The sequence below is a fragment of the Apostichopus japonicus genome, chromosome 17, assembly GCF_037975245.1.
Source record: "Apostichopus japonicus isolate 1M-3 chromosome 17, ASM3797524v1, whole genome shotgun sequence".
Taxonomy (NCBI): Eukaryota; Metazoa; Echinodermata; class Holothuroidea; order Aspidochirotida; family Stichopodidae; genus Apostichopus; species Apostichopus japonicus.
The window spans coordinates 25,667,500-25,683,766 of NC_092577.1; the positions used below are offsets into that span (position 1 = coordinate 25,667,500).

At 40.9% G+C, this 16,267-nt stretch overlaps 1 protein-coding gene and 1 long non-coding RNA gene across 3 annotated transcripts in view; one reads left to right on the plus strand and one right to left on the minus strand.

Annotated features, from left to right (window-relative positions):
- Positions 1-8,733, plus strand: part of LOC139984259 (V-type proton ATPase subunit H-like) — a 41,579-nt gene extending 32,846 nt beyond the window's left edge. For both annotated transcript variants that reach the window (XM_071998093.1, XM_071998092.1), the window contains 3 exons: positions 4,225-4,326; positions 4,788-4,901; positions 6,640-8,733. In XM_071998093.1, the coding sequence (XP_071854194.1) occupies positions 4,225-4,326; positions 4,788-4,901; positions 6,640-6,682 (259 nt within the window). In that variant the 3' untranslated portion in view covers positions 6,683-8,733. The remainder of the gene's footprint in view (positions 1-4,224; positions 4,327-4,787; positions 4,902-6,639) is intronic.
- On the minus strand, positions 7,760-9,299 carry LOC139984260 (uncharacterized). Its single transcript, XR_011798992.1, has 2 exons — positions 8,362-9,299; positions 7,760-8,321 (listed from the first exon to the last, which is right to left on the minus strand). It is a non-coding gene; the product is annotated as an uncharacterized lncRNA (long non-coding RNA).
- Positions 9,300-16,267: the final 6,968 nt, after the last annotated feature.

Below are 16,267 nucleotides of genomic sequence, written 5' to 3' on the forward strand. Positions count from 1 at the left end.
GGCCTTCAGTCACGTATTCATGGTAGGAAAGTAAAGAGGAAAGTAAACCAGCCGTGTATAGTTATATTTACTATTTGATGTTACTTTTTAGAATCACCTAACGATGTTTCCCCCAAATGATGTGTTTTAGTGATCTATGAGAAAGTTTGGTAACTTCCACGAGTGCAACTCTACAACCTTTTCAAACTTAACAGCCCAATTGAATTGAACGAATTACTTGTGAAAATGTGATGTGCATGATTAAAGCATTTGTTGGGGTGGATTCACTAGTGATAGGAACCCAGGGCACTGACTGAAAAAACACTACCCAGTCCAAGTTGTTAGTACCTGGTCCAGAAATGTGTACAAATCACTACATCATGTCTCCCATTGCTTAATTTTATTCAAATATACCTCAAACAAAAAGATTTAAAGATATCTTCAATCTCACAAAGCACATTTTCACAAGTAATTCATTGGAATCTTTGTGGCATATGTGAGTGTGTTCATGTGTATGTGATGCCTTGTCTTTACAACATGATAACTCAAAATAATATGGTGGGTGAACTCTATATTCTTCATGTAGATACACCACATTGAGTAGAAGTTTGCTGTAAAATTTGAAGGTCAACAAAGGTCAAAGTCTGAAAACCTTTGTAAGCTCATCAACTCAAACCTTTCCTTGATGAATGGCTTTACTATGTCACTTTGCTCTTTGAAGTGGCTGAGAGTGTTTTACACTTCCACTTTATATACTATTGAGGCAATGAATCACTTAGTCTGTTTCTGGCAGTGAGTGCAAAAGCAGCTTAAATGTGCAAGAATGAAACATTGTACTCTAAGAATAGGTCTGGATGAACTTTACACTCAATACATATACAAACCTTAGTGTTGCATTCTCTCCTATAGGTCAGGGCAAAGGTCATGTTTATGCGGCTGAAAAGTCTGATACCCTTGTAAACACAATGAAGTCATGTTAAATATGTAGGTCTAATGTAGAAGTTAAAATCCCCTTTTGTTTTTGAGGCAGTTGTAGGTCATTTAAGATCAACATGTAAGTAAGTCTAAAAACTTGAATTTGTTGTGTCATTACATCCACTATCAACATTGTTATGAACTTAGAATCCTACATCCTGGAGGTAGGATTTTAGTCTGGGACCCAACACAACTAACAAATAATTTTACTCTTCAAAAGAAACAGTGATTGTTTAAATCCAATAAAGTCAGCTACAACGCATAAATGCTTCAGAACAGAGCCAACAATGTTTTTATAACTCAGATTGTGTTGTATGTTGAACAAAATCAAGTGCTTTTCAAGGGATGGTATTGGCGAATAATCCCTCACCAATTTCTTATTGCATTTTTTTTTGGGGGGGGGGGGCAAACCGATTGTTAGGCAGATTCCCATTGACTAAGTGTGGTTTTAGGCTACCATGTGAGCGAAGATAACAGCAATAAAGGAAGTAATCCATGGATATCACAATTTCAGCCAATAAATAGATGGTTAGGCTAGATTACCCCCATTGACTTAGTGTGGTGTTAGCCTACCATGTGGTGGAACGTAAAAGCAATAATGAAAGTATGCCATGGATATCTTACAACTATGTCACAATTTCAGTGAATAATCAGATGGTAAGGCTTAGCTAGATTTCTCATTGACTTAGTGTGGTGTTAGGCTATGATGTGGAAAGACTGACAAGGAATTTTACAAGATGTTAATGGATTATAGACGGGATTACTAAAAAATAATAATTGCAAGTGGCTTTTAACTAATCGTTTATTATCTCAATACATTACATGTATAGAGATATTGTAACAGTAAGTGGGACTCTCTCTTCTCTTAAAAAAGCTTCAGCATCTTCATACAAAGTTCTTTTTCTCTGGAATTTCCAGAGCAAGCATATATCAATCATATAGGCCAACAAAAGTTACTATTTTTTATTCCAGAATTGTATCTCATTCTATGACTTTTTCATTGATTAATGTCCAAATCGGGCTGAAACACTGTTGTCGCAGGCCTTTTTCGCACATGCTTCAAAACTTGTTTGTAGGGAACTTTTGCACACGTTTCCTGTTTTTGATGATTAAGCCCCGCCTCCAAGTCTGGTTTGTAGCAGATTGGCTATGACTCATGGCAGCTACATGTTAGATATACGGAAATGGCTACCCTCGCGACCAATTTTCTGTACTGTTGTAAGCTACGCGGCGTGTAGTGTATTGCACGCTAATAAAGTTAAATAGGTAAAGAATAGGTATGTTTAACTTCAAGTTCGTAACATTTCTGTTTGTTCATAAACGTTATAATACTGAAAATAAGTACAAAATAATGTCGGAATGTAGGCAATATGTAATTAACATTTACACTTTGATAAAGATTGAAGATGGAAGGTTTGTCTGAGATGCTTTTTGAGATGGATATTTTGAGTAATTATTCTTAGCCCATTTCAAGCCATGAACAAGTGACATACACGACGAGGTGGTTAGGCCATTCGCTTAGCACAGTGTTGACTAGGTAGGATGTCATATTTTCGTATTTTGGAAATTTGTAAAAAAAAAAAAAATCTTTCCGAGGTGATTTGGGGTTCTGTGCTACTCTGCTGTATTTCTATCACACTATTTGCAAGAACCTGATGACCAGTCTGACAGAGGCTGGTCATCAGTGTTTCAACCAATCAAAATGATAATACAAAATAGTAACCAATCAAAACATATGAGTCCTTTGAATGCAGGAAGGTCGCTTTCTAGTCACTTCGCCCAACAACCATTTCGCCCAACTGCCATTTCGCCCAAGCAGCCTGGTCATTTTGCCCAACCATCAGTCATTTCGCCCAACAGAATGGTCATTTCGCCCAACCGTGTTGGTCATTTCGCACAACCTTATTTTTACTAATTATCTAATATTCAGTCAGAATAATATTACTTTTCTATTCCACTAGTTCAATTTGATTTATTTTGGGTTAGGCTACGTCGTAATAGGTTAATAAAAAAGTGAGGTCCGCTCGATATCGATCAGAGTCTGAGCAGTTACTTCGGGTATAATGGGAGGATTACACTACTTTAGGCGTTTACGCATACAATGTAAGTTATATTATTATATAAACACAGGGGAATCGGTCTTCATAAAAACCTATCAAACCTAACCCCCAAAACACTGATCCATCCTACTGACTAACAATTCCCGAACGTTTCCTTATTAAATTGAAAAAAAAAATATTTAAAACCCGTCCGTAATATTGAATTACTATATTTAATCAATGTAACCACATATGTAATCACATATGTAATCAATTTAACCACGACTTCAAGTTGCCTTAGTACTCGGTTCGTATCCTGTAACGTTAACAATCCCCGAACGTTTCCTTACTAAACTTATACAAAGTAAAGGACTTCAAGTTTCCTTAATATTCCTTAATATTCGAACGTTTACTATCAAACCTAACCCCTAACACACTGATCAATTCTCAAATTTCCTTAATATTCGGTTTGTATCCTGTAACGTTAACAATTCCCGAATGTTTCCTTTTGAAGTTTTTATATTTAATCAAGGTTGGGCAAAATGACCAGGCTGGTTGGGCGAAATGACCAGGCTGGTTGGGCGAAATGACCAGGCTGGTTGGGCGAAATGGTAAGGTTGGGCGAAATGGCAGTTGGGCGAAATGGTTGTTGGGCGAAGTGTCCTGCTTCCGGAAGGTCCACCCTAGAAACAACTATAAAGAAAACAATACCTAAGGCATTCATACAGGACTGTAAGGTATTTACCTACAGGTAAGTAACAATGACCCTCTACTACATGCAAGGTATGTGTTTACAGGTAAGTACTGTACATATCACTAACTAATTACTATGATTAGAATGTACTGGCATGCAACACATGTGAAAGGGTTGAATGGTGGAAACTAGAGAGAGCTAGACTATGATCTCTACAGTAGGATGTCAAATTTTGGAAACTTGTAAAAAAAATATATATATTCTTTCCAAGAAACTCCAGAGGTGATTTGGTAAAACCAAAGGGATACCTAAGAGCCTTGTATTATAACGAAAGCAAAAGGAAACAGGAAAATCACAACAATAATTGTTTCTATTACAAACTTTATTGTCGATTTTGTATAAACTGGATATTTTCTCTTTTTCAAATAATCGGAATCGGTACGATTATGAAAAAAATAATCGGTATTTTCTGTTATGCATAATTGTTTGAACACTACTTGGTAGTTGTGATGTTATTTAATGCTATTTTTCGTACAGAATCCTTATCCGCCTACTGGAATCATCTCAAGACCCGTTGGTGCTCTGTGTTAGTGCTCATGATATTGGAGAATATGTCAGACACTACCCCAGAGGTAAAAAGTACGTACAATTGTCTTCAAACTTGGGAAATATGATTGGTTACAGTTTGTGACTAATTCAACAACAACAACAAAGAAATCCAAAATGAACAGAAGTTTAAGATACAACAATTTGGCAAAAAGTTGCAAGATGAGAAAAGAACAAACAATAAAGCTAAATAAACTGCATACAGTGAGGTTATGTCAATATAGCAGTACATCTTAGATGCAGTTTCTTGTATCTGTCAGTTCTATCAGTATTCCCCTAAATGAGCTTTAATTAGTGAGTACTGTATGATTCCACCAGCTTACAATATTTGTATTCCTCAGACCTGGTTATTCTGCCAGAGTTGCAGCTTTTTGCTGTTTGATAACAATTTAATAAACCTATCAAGTATTACTCAAAGTTAAATTCAGTAATTATTGAATCGAATCAAATCTATTAATAATAAGTAATATTTTGTGTTGTGTTGATTTTTGTAGTGTTGTTGAACAGCTTGGAGGGAAGCAACTCGTGATGCAGTACATGGGCCATGAAGATCCTAATGTCAGATATGAAGCACTGCTAGCAGTGCAGAAGCTCATGGTTCATAATTGGTAAGTATACAACCTATTTGGGCAGGAAGTCATTTTCCTTAAAATGCATAGCTGGAGGCAAAAAGTGTTTTTTTTTGGGGGGGGGGGGGAGGGGCTCATACTTATGTATTTTAGTACACAAACAATACTGTGGTTTCTGTTAGTTGAAAGAGACAGTAATTTAGAGAAATTTGATGCCAAAGTTAGCAGATTCTCACTGACCAGAAAGATGAAACATAAAAGCTCCTGTTACATCATTCTCCGGAGTGTACCGCAAACGTAAAACAATAACAATGGACTTTTCACGTACTTCCCGTAAGAAAGTGAACTATTAATTAACTTCACTCTTCCAATAAACATGCAGCTACAAGAGAAAGAAATTGTTGTAAGAACTGTTCACACTCATGAGGGTAGCAATTCTTCCATTAAAAGTAAATTACAGATAAAAAAAACTACCTAAATGTCTGATCATATTTCATAAGATTGACTACTATTATATGTCAGTATACATACTGTGCCGTACGATATCGAGGTCTCGCCGCAATTGAAATGCCTTCCTTGCAAAATGTGTCAACATCTCAGGTATTTCTTCATTTGTTGTTGTTGCAATTAATCGTGTTTGCAGTTAGTTTCCAGTTAGTGGATGCGGTAATAATTGAATCCACCAAATATAAAGCTTTGTGTATGTCTCCGTCTCGCTGCCATAAAGTAAGGCTTTCAGAAACTCCACATAAGCAGATACACAAGTGAAGGTAACACCACAGTAAAAAAAAGGGCCTGATAGATTCCATATTCCAAAAATTACAAATGTGAAAGCATTTACCATCTCAGTGCAAAATATACATGCCTACAATACATATCGTCCGTACATATTAGTGTGCATCACTATGTTAGAACAGGGCATAGTGTTGTGTGGTTGGTTCTGCTAAATAGAACTAAGTCACACAGGGCCTATTGTTTAGTGTACAGTGTAATATGATCTTTTTTCCTGCACCTATGGGGTAAATCACTGCTTGAAGATAAACAATTGAGTATGCTCATTAGAATGAGGGGGCCATTGTGGCTAATGAGTTTAGGCATATAGCAAAATTAGGGCCACTTTACCTTTAGAGGGCCTCTGCCTAGACAATACTGCCAAAAATACGTGTTTATGTGAAGTACATGAGCTGAACTTATATTCACCTGCAGACAGTGGGAAACCCCAGGAGTGTGAAAGTCTTTGGGGTGCTACTTACAAAATTAATCCAAAGTCTGTGACGTTTATGTTGGTGTGATGACTGGGAAACTAAAAGAAACTAATTTTGGGTTTTCAGAAGTTTTTTTGCAATCTCCTACTACACAATTCATTGCCTTTTGACACAAAATTGGACTCACACACACATACACATTTTTACCCCTACCTTAGTCATGGAGTTCTGATCACCCTACGGTACCCCACAATGGGTTCCCCCCCCCCCTTGAGAGTAGCTACTTCAGAAATCAACCATTACCATGGCAACTGATATAACTGTATATGGCCCAACTATCAAAGGAACTACAATATCTCATCTTCCCTATGGGAACAATGATAACAAGCAACATGTTTTATGAGTTCAATGGCTTGCTTCCAAACCTATAAATTGAAAGATAATGTTTCTTGAGAAAGAAACAAATGAGAAGAAAATGAAAGAAAATGTTCTGATGATTTGGTTGTGCTTTTAAAATTTAGTTTCATGAGCTGTTAAAGTCAACTTAATATTCTCTTCTGATTTGTTTGCAGGGAGTACCTCGGGAAGCAGCTTCCAGTGCAGAAAGAGGGCTAGCTTTATGAGTATTATATAAGAATATATGTGTGTCATCCATTGTGATTTGGTTCAATTTACTGTATTTCTCTCGTCGTGTTTAATAATATCTTGTTACAGGGGGTAATAATTTGGCAAAGTTGGTTTTGGTGACTAAGGTCGTGTCATTATCAACATATCATATACATGATGGGTGGACCTACAGTACTGAAAGCTAATGAACTTGCACATGTATAAATGTAATACAGGATTTGTGGAAGAGTGAAAATAATCTTACTATGCTTGGCCTCAGGATGTTCTTATTTCATGATTATTGTGAAAGATAAATAATTTGTTTTGAAATCATATCAGGCTAATACAGTAGAGTATTATAATATTGAATGATATATAATGTGTTAGTGTACATATTGCATGTTTATTACTCCTTATATTACATTCCACAACTAACATTTTTAAGGTATCTACCTTCATTTGCATGCAAGACAACTAGTTCAACATAGTGATATTATACAATATATACATGATATTTTGGGATTGCATTATAAACTGAATGCCAGACCTATGTGATCTTATGTTTTAACCTGATATATTCAGTGATTTCCTTCAACTGCTACAGTTGCTGATGACTCTTAACACAATGAGTTGAGCTAAGGTTACTGTTTATAAATGTTTATAGGAGTGTCATGAAGCAGCTGGATGGTTATCAGCTTCTTGTCTCAATACAGACAATTCAAGCTCAAACAAACAAACCAGCTCCTAGAGCAAATTTAAATGGGTCTTGCCTCTCTGCGTTTTCTGGTAGAAATTGATGCCATCAGTAACTTGCAATGGATTTTGTTCATCCTGTGTGTTGGTGAATAGACTTGGTTAGTGTCAGACTCATCCCTACCACAACTGTAGGTATATCAATGTACTATAAAATATTATGTAGTGTAGATTTACATAAGTACAGAAGAGAGTCAGTAATAACATTGTGGCCAGTTAGACAGCATAACTTGTTACAACACTGAGTGGTGGCCAGGTACACATAAAATAACTTCTTACAACACTGAGTGGTGGCCAGGAAGACATAACATAACTTGTTACAACACTGAGTGGTGGCCAGGTAGACATAACATAACTTGTTACAACACTGAGTGGTGGCCAGGTAGACATAGCATAACTTGTTACAACAATGAGTGGTGGCCAGGTAGACATAGCATAACTTGTTACAACAATGAGTGGTGGCCAGGTAGACAGCACAACTTGTTACAACGCTGGTTGGTGACGAGGTAGACATAGCGGGGTTTGTTACAACACTGGTTGGTGGCCAGGTAGACATAGTGGGGTTTGTTACAACACTGAGTGGTGGCCAGGTAGACATAGCATAACTTGTTACAACACTGTGTGGTGGCCAGGTAGACATAACCTAACTTGTTACAACACTGAGTGGTGGCCAGGTAGACATAGCATAACTTGTTACAACAATGAGTGGTGGTCAGGTAGACATAGCATAACTTGTTACAACACTGGTTGGTGACAAGGTAGACATAGCGGGGTTTTTTACAACACTGGTTGGTGGCCAGGTAGACATAGTGGGGTTTGTTACAACACTGAGTGGTGGCCAGGTAGACATAGCATAACTTGTTACAACACTGAGTGGTGGCCAGGTAGACATAACCTAACTTGTTACAACACTGTGTGGTGGCCAGGTAGACAACATAACTTGTTACAACACTGGTTGGTTGGTGCCTTGATTCAGGATTGGGTGGTGACAAGGTAGGCAGGTGATATTACAAACCCTCACAGTTATATTTACTGGTAGGGAATGGTTGGTTGTAGCATTACTGATTGAAGGGGCAACTGCCATGTTACATCAATTCATTACCAATAGCAAACTTATGTTTACTGCAGGTTTAACTGGTAAACTTATATTGGTATGGGGAGTAATGTAGAATATGTGTCAGTCAAGTGCTTGTCATGGGATTTATTTTGTACTGTGCAATAATAACAAATATGTAATTTTATGGAAGATAGAGTAGCGCCTAACATTACCTGTTTGAATGTGTAAAATAAATGCTCTAAAACTGAAAGTCATCAACATTAATTATCATCATTGGAGAACATTACATAAATCTAATAGATCATGTACCAAACTGTTTATGTTGTCTTTTTAATTGGTACAGCGAAGCAGAAAATCTGCAGAAGCAGCTGCTGTGGTTACTATGAGTTTTGTATGAGTGGGATGTAATTGTGTCTGTTTGAGTGGGCGGTTATGTGAGGGGAGTGCTGCAGTGGTACGTAAGGAGTGTTGTGTGCTGCAGTGGTGTTTGGGAGTGCAGCAGTGGTATGTTAGGAGTGGTGTGTGGGGAGTACTGCAGTGGTGTGTGGGGAGTGGCAAGTGGTGTGTGGGGAGTACTGCAGTGGCGTGTGAGGAGTGGCATGTGGGGAGTGCTGCAGTGGTGGTACTACAGTGGGGAGTGGTGTGTGGGGAGTGGTGTTAGGGTAGTACTACAGTGGTGTGTGGGGAGTGCTGCAGTGATTTGTGGGAGTGCAGCAGTGGCGAGTGATGTTTGGGGAGTACTACAGTGTTATGTCGGAGTGCTGCAGTGGCAAGTGGTGTGTGGGGAGTGGTGTGAGGGTAGTGCTGCAGTGGTGTGGGGAGCCCTGCAGTGGGGAGTGGTGTGTGGGGAGGGCTGCAGTGGGGAGGGCTGCAGTGGGGGAGTGGCATGTGGGGAGTGGTGTGATGGTAGTGGTGTGTGGGGAGTGCTCTAGTGGTGTGTGGGGAGTGGTGTGTGGGGAGGGCTGCAGTGGGGGTGTGGGGCGTGCTGCAGTGGTGTGTGGGAGTGCTCTAGTGGTGTGTGGGGAGTGGTGTGTGGGGAGGGCTGCAGTGGGGAGGGCTGCAGTGTGGGTGTGGGGAGTGCTGCAGTGGTGTGTGGGGAGTGCCCTAATGGGGAGTGGTGTGTGGGAGGGCTGCAGTGGGGAGGGCTGCAGTGGGGGAGTGGCGTGTGGGGAGTGCTGCAGTGGGGAGTGGTGTGATGGTAGTGCTGCAGTGGTGTGTGGGAGTGCTCTAGTGGTGCGTGGGGAGGGCTGCAGTGGGGAGGGCTGCAGTCGGGGAGTGGCGTGTGGGGAGTGCTTTAGTGGTGTGTGGGGGAGTGGCGTGTGGGGAGTGCTGCAGTTGGGAGTGGTGTGTGGGGAGCGGTGTGTGGGGAGTATTGTGTGGGGAGTCGTGTGTGGGAGTGTTATGTGGGATGGAAGAGTGGTTGTGGATGAGGTGGGCTGCTTCCTGCATCTCTTTAGTCAGTGGACTGACCCCTAAAATCTTACACTTTCGTTGCACCCTTAGAGTCACTAAGGTTTGACACTCAGAATGCGTTAATATTTTACTCTTTTTGTCATTTCAACTTATTGTCCAGAGTGAAATGAGTTACTTTTCGAGAAAACAAGCCGTAACAATATTGACATTTTAAGCCAATGGGTAAGGCAGTTTGTGTCTCGTGATCATGTCACCTGATGCTATAGAAGGGCTTTGTTGTTGTTTTCACCTTAGTTCGATCAATTGATGAATGTGTTTGACATTCTCGAGCAAATAATACTGAACAATTGACAAAATATTCCGAAAAGAGTTTGAACACCTTCAGAACTTGCGCGAAGCTTTGGAGATATATCTCTCCAATGTCTCTCCAGACTGTCTGTATTCTGTGCGTGTTTTTGTCCCTTCTGTTACTGTTACTTGTCATTAGCCACCGAAGAAGATCCTGCTAGGATCGAAACGTCAGGCCAACTTACTTTTACACATTCTATTACACAGGCTATCTAGTGGATAAGCGATTTGCTAACAGTTTTATTTAATTTTGATTTTCAGCTGCTCTGTTACTGTATCTCTTCGGTGATCCTCCTTACCTACTTCTGTATTTCTACCTGTATTGTATTCTTGTGTTTCAGTGTTTTATTCATTTTTGGTTTCGATGATAATCGTAACCTTTGCAATCATGCGTGTGTGTATGGGTGTGTGTGTGTGTGTGCGTTTGTGACGCCCAGCTTGTAAACACGATATCTCAAGAAGGGAAGCTTGGACAGTTGTCATATTTGGTACATAGGAGTATCTTATTGAGTACAAGAAGCCTATTGTTTTTGGTGTAGGTCAAAGGTCACTTGGGGTATCAGGGGTCAAATAGTGAAAAGCTTGTAAACATGATATCTCAAGAAGCAAAGCTTGGATTGATTTCATTTCTGGTATATAGGTTGACCACATTAAGTACAAAAAGCCTATCGTTTTTGGTGGATATCGAAGGTCATTTAGGGTCACCAGGGGTCAACTTGTTAAAACCTTTTCCTAATATACGGTATCTCCCATCGTCCAGCCTATAAGTATATGACATGGGCGATTCGCCTCATAAGAAAAGGAGAGCCTACTGACAATTGAAAATGATCGTACGGGCATCCGTAGATTTGAATCTGAACTCGCGACAATATCCCCATTGACTTAAGTGTGTCGCTAGAAGTCCTGAATTGCTATGTACATATCTACATACATGTACAGTGTCTTCCAAGGCTTGCTTGCAGACAATAGATATATAAAAGTGCTAGAGCTACTTCAACACTTGTGACTCATCCGTATGGATATTTTGCTAAAGAGTTGATATGATTTCGATGGAATAGTGCACTTGAATGGCGAAGCATGCCTTCTCTAGAAAATATTTGTAGATCATTGGTAGTTCTGGTTGGATGTAAGTTGCACAGGTACCACGAATTTCAAAACATTTCTTGGCCAGCTGCCAAGGAGAAACTAGGTCAAGCACCTGTGAACTTGAGATTTGCTTTCACTCCATGGAGTTGGCTGTAATGTTGGTCTAGTTTTTCTCAATAATTTGTGAAACTACCATTGACAGGGTGTGACAAGGTTGATATTTTGGGACTAGTTATGAATGGGGTAAGGGATTGTTTCAAAACATAACAGTCATGTGATCCAATGTCAACAAAGGTCAATCAGGGGTCAAAAACTAGTATTTTTGCAATAACTTGAGAACCAAATGTCCATTAAGGTTGGGAGTTAAGCTATTGTAATACAATAGTAGACCTGCATTTGGGTGACCTTTGACCTCAGGTTGACCTCCAGTGACCTGTATTAGCTTCTTTCAAGTTGATTCTTTGTGGGCATATTCCAATCTAAATTGTCCATAAGTAGACTCCTCTGCAACCTTAATGTGCGAAGTTATTAGAGATTTGGTTTGGTTTGTAATACTTGGTGTGCGGATTCATAAAATTGAGTACAAGAACCCTACTGTTTTTGATGGAGGTGTGTATAACCACGTACAGACTGACCTGTGTAAGCATGCCATAGTGTTATTGTAACAGCTAGTTCTGGTTATACTAACAAGCAGAAGTCTAGTGCATTGAAGTCATCGAAACCTCAATGCATTTTGCATTCTGGTTTTCATTTACTAATCCCGCTGCTTTCACCATGTCCCACCTTTTCCTTTTGTTTCAGAAGCTCAAAAAATTGATGCAGAAATCCCAGCGCTATTCTTTCCATCTTTCCAACTACAGGTTCTACTCTCTCTCTCCCGCATTATTCCCTCAGGTCTACAGGTTACACACCAACCAGCACTAGGAACACTCCCTCCAGGACTCCAGAGAGAGAGGAACCAAGTCTTACACAGCACCCCCACCCGTCTCATCAACATCATCAACAAACACTGCCAAACGTCCTTAGATAGCCTCAACGATGATATCCTGAGGCTGAAGCTTGAATTACAGTCATGCTGCACCGATGACGAATGAAACAGACGATAAAACAGACCATCACTGATATGTACCAGCGGAACCAGATCTCTAAGAAGGCTGTCTCTTTCCTTTCTCTCACAGACTGGCAGGCCTATCATCTCAGGCAATGGTTCCCCCACTGAGAAGATATCCTTGTTAGTGGACCACTTCATCAACCTTTTGTTCCTCAGATTAATTCTTATATCCATGACCAGGCGCGTATCCAGGGGGGTGTTGGGGGCGCGCGCCCCCCGGGTAAGAAAAAGAGGAGAAAAAAAAAAGAGAAGAAAAAATGAAAAAAGAAAAAAGAGGGGGAAAAAGAGGAGGAGGAGAGGAAGGAAGGGAAAAGAAAAAAAAAGGAGAGAAAAAGGAGAAAAGGAGGGAGTAGAAGATAAACGCCAAGACACCGGGAAGAGAAAGAGGAACAGTGACATCATTACAGCGCTGAACCCTATTATAATATACATATGGCCGGGTAGCCAGTGACGGATCGAGGATTTCGGAAGGGCGTGCGCCTCACCCTACCCCTTACACCGACAACTCCATTTTTTGACGTTTCCATTTTTCCTCTCTCACTAATGTATCTATATATATACTATATATGGCCTATCATAACGCGTGTGTGTGTATGCACGCCTTAAACAATTGTGCTATGAAACCAACTGTAGCTGGTCTCGAACTCGACCGAGTCGTCGGGGAACATGACGCATTACGGGAATGGGGAGACCGCCGCCCCCCCCCCCCCGAGCATACTTTTTTATGATATCGCTAGTAAATTCGAAATAGAAAATGCTTAGATGAAACTTACAAGGCATGGGAAGTGTCATTTTCAGCGATCTGGGAGGCATTTTCGGCCAAAATTTTCTTGTACGCTTCGCGCCAACTCATGGTGGCGCGGAGCTTGGATAGTTTGCCTACAGGATTCGCCCCTCCCTTGGCAAATTATTCGCTACGCACCTGTTTGAATTTGTGAAGCAAAACAGCAGATATCACATCATATCAGTGAGCATGGAAATGGAGTTCCAGGATGAACAGCCTCAAAACTGTCTATGTGTATAGTCAAAGGCGAAGGAGCCCAATTTGATTTGGGGAGCTGTACCGACTTGCCCGAAAAATATAACCAACATTTTCGCGCGCTCCGCGCGCGTTCAACATGTTAGTGTCAATATCATATAAGCAAGCATCGGTTAGTACATCGCATGCCATCATGTACCGTACGGTCACTGAAAGTTGCGCAGAATACCGCGGGATGCTCATATCAACAACGAATTGTCCTATGTAGATGGAGAAAAAGCATGGAGGTCCAATTATGTCAAACTCTCTTTTAAATTAGTAATGGCGAATTAGTCGGCCAGAAGCTTAGAACTTTATTTTAATTACCAATGAGATAATTTTTAAACTATTCATTTCCTTTAGCTACATCATTGCAATGTGCCAAAAAAGTTCTCAGCATATTGCCCGAATTTTCAGAAAGAAATATTTCGTTAGGCCACCCCCCCCCTCCCCGCCTCATTGACCTATGTGTGTAGTGTTCGGTTTCGGAAATATCTGCTATTTTTTTCATTTCCTTCAACGAAGTTTTATAATAGCCGTTATAGGAGGTTTCAATATTTCTACACCAATAAATTAATTCTGTCTGAATTTTCGAAAATTTCCTCACCAACATTCTTCATCTTACTTCCCTCTATTCGTGCAATTTTCACCAGTCTGTTAGGGGTGCAAGGAGGTTTTTCTATATTGGTTGTCCATAGATGAAATTTTTGGCAACATTATGGGTATGTTTCGAAGTGAGTTTAATCACGAGAAATGTGAATTTTGAAATTCTCAACAAAAAATGGGCTTAAAACTTTCAAAAGTGGGCTGTCGGGTATTGTGGGCCGCGACGTAGAATCACCTACAAAAAGCAATCATCCACAGGAGATGCGATGAGGTCGAACATAATGTGTGACTGGTGACAATCTTCAAAAAGGTTATGGATGGGAAAAAACTATTGGGAAATACTTGGTTCTCAGGCAAAAGTGTACATCTGGTTGGTCATTTTCAAGCCCGAGAAGTGTCATTTCCGGTGATCTGTGGGGTATCCAAACCAGAAATTTTCTTGTACGCTGCGCGCCAACCGATGGTGGCGCTCCGCTTAGATAGTAATGCGCGCCCCCCCGGGTTGGAAAGTCCTGGATACGCCCCTGATGACACTCCAGATTTCCTCAGGAAACTTGAAGATATCAAAAACCAAATCTCCAGTACAACCATCATTACCATCGGTAATTTCAACGTCACCTCTCTTTACACTAACATCCCTCATGCTGAAGGTATCGCAGTCACATGCGCAACCCTGTCTAAGAAGGTCCACCCTTGTACACCCATCTCTGACATCAAAGTTCTCATGCAACAGATTCTCACCAAAAACAAGTTCTCGTTCATGGACAAGCATTACCTTCAAAGACACGGGACTGCCATGGGAACTAGGATGGATCCTTCCTACGCATGCCTGTTTATGTCTAGACCTTGAAGAACGCATGCTCCGTACAGCTCCCTACCGTCCCCTAATCTGGTGGCGCTACATTGATGACATCTTCTTCGTCTGGACCAGTGATGAGGATAGCCTGCTCACCTTCATCAATCACATCAATTCTTTCCACAGCACCATCAAATTCACCTCTGATTACTCTCGCCAACAGGTTAACTTTCTCGATGTGACTGTTTGCAAGGAACACGGTTCTCTCTCTACATACTTATACACCAAGCCCACAGACACACACCAGTATCTCCGTTCTTCAAGCTGCCATCCCCGCCACTGCAAGTCTGGAATTGCCTGGTCAAGCACTTCGTCTTCGTCGCATTTGCTCTAACAATTCCTCTTTCATTCGCCATACAGATGCTTTGGAAAAAACACTTTACTGCCAGGAGCCATAGTGTTAGAAGGGTGCGTGAAGCCATTTAGCTGCCCCTGGTTGTTACTTTCCACCCAAATCTTCCTCCTCTTCAGAAAATCACCTCTAACAACCAAAACATTCCCCTCACTTCAGATAGACTCCAACGAGCCGTCTCTGAAAAACCCATCATCGCCTACAGACGACCACGCAACCTACGAGACCTTCTTGTGTGTGCTGCTGTTCCACCTCTAACTTTTAATCCTACACCCATTCAGCATAGTACTTTCAAATGTGATCGTACTTTGAGATGCATCGACTGCAGCCACCACATTGTTGAATCCAATTCCATCACCAGCCACAGCATGCAACTCACACACAAGACTACGGGTCACATCACTTGCACTACCACCGTTGTCATTTATCTGATCTCTTGTAGAGTTTGCGGCATCCAGTATGTTGGCGAAACCAAAACCACCCTCAAGAAGCGATTCTATGGTTACAGATCCACAGTCAAAACCATGAAGACTGAGACCCCAGTTGGAGAACATTGTAACCTTCCCAACCATACCATTAACGACATGTCCCTACAGGGGATTGCATCCTTAGGTAGCCGTCCTGACCTAGTACGAATCAGTAGAGAGAGGCTGTGGATGCAACGCCTTCGCACCATTCAACCTCATGGGCTGAATATTCAGGAAGGACATGACTAACTTTTCTTATGTCCCCCACTCCTTCTCCCCATTCCCCTCTCCCGTCTTCACTCATCTTCTCACAGCTCTCTTCCCCTCCTTTTTTCTCGACACCTCTCTGTCTTTGTCCCTCTCCAGTTTATTCACTACCCTGTGCCTTAATCCTCTCTTTGTCCCTCCACTGTTTAAATCCTACCTCTCCTCTTCCCCTGTTGCTTTCTTCTCTCCATCCCTTGTCTACTAATCCCCTTTCATGTATCTCATTGTGTTCACCATGCTCATTTACCTGTCTGTATTCT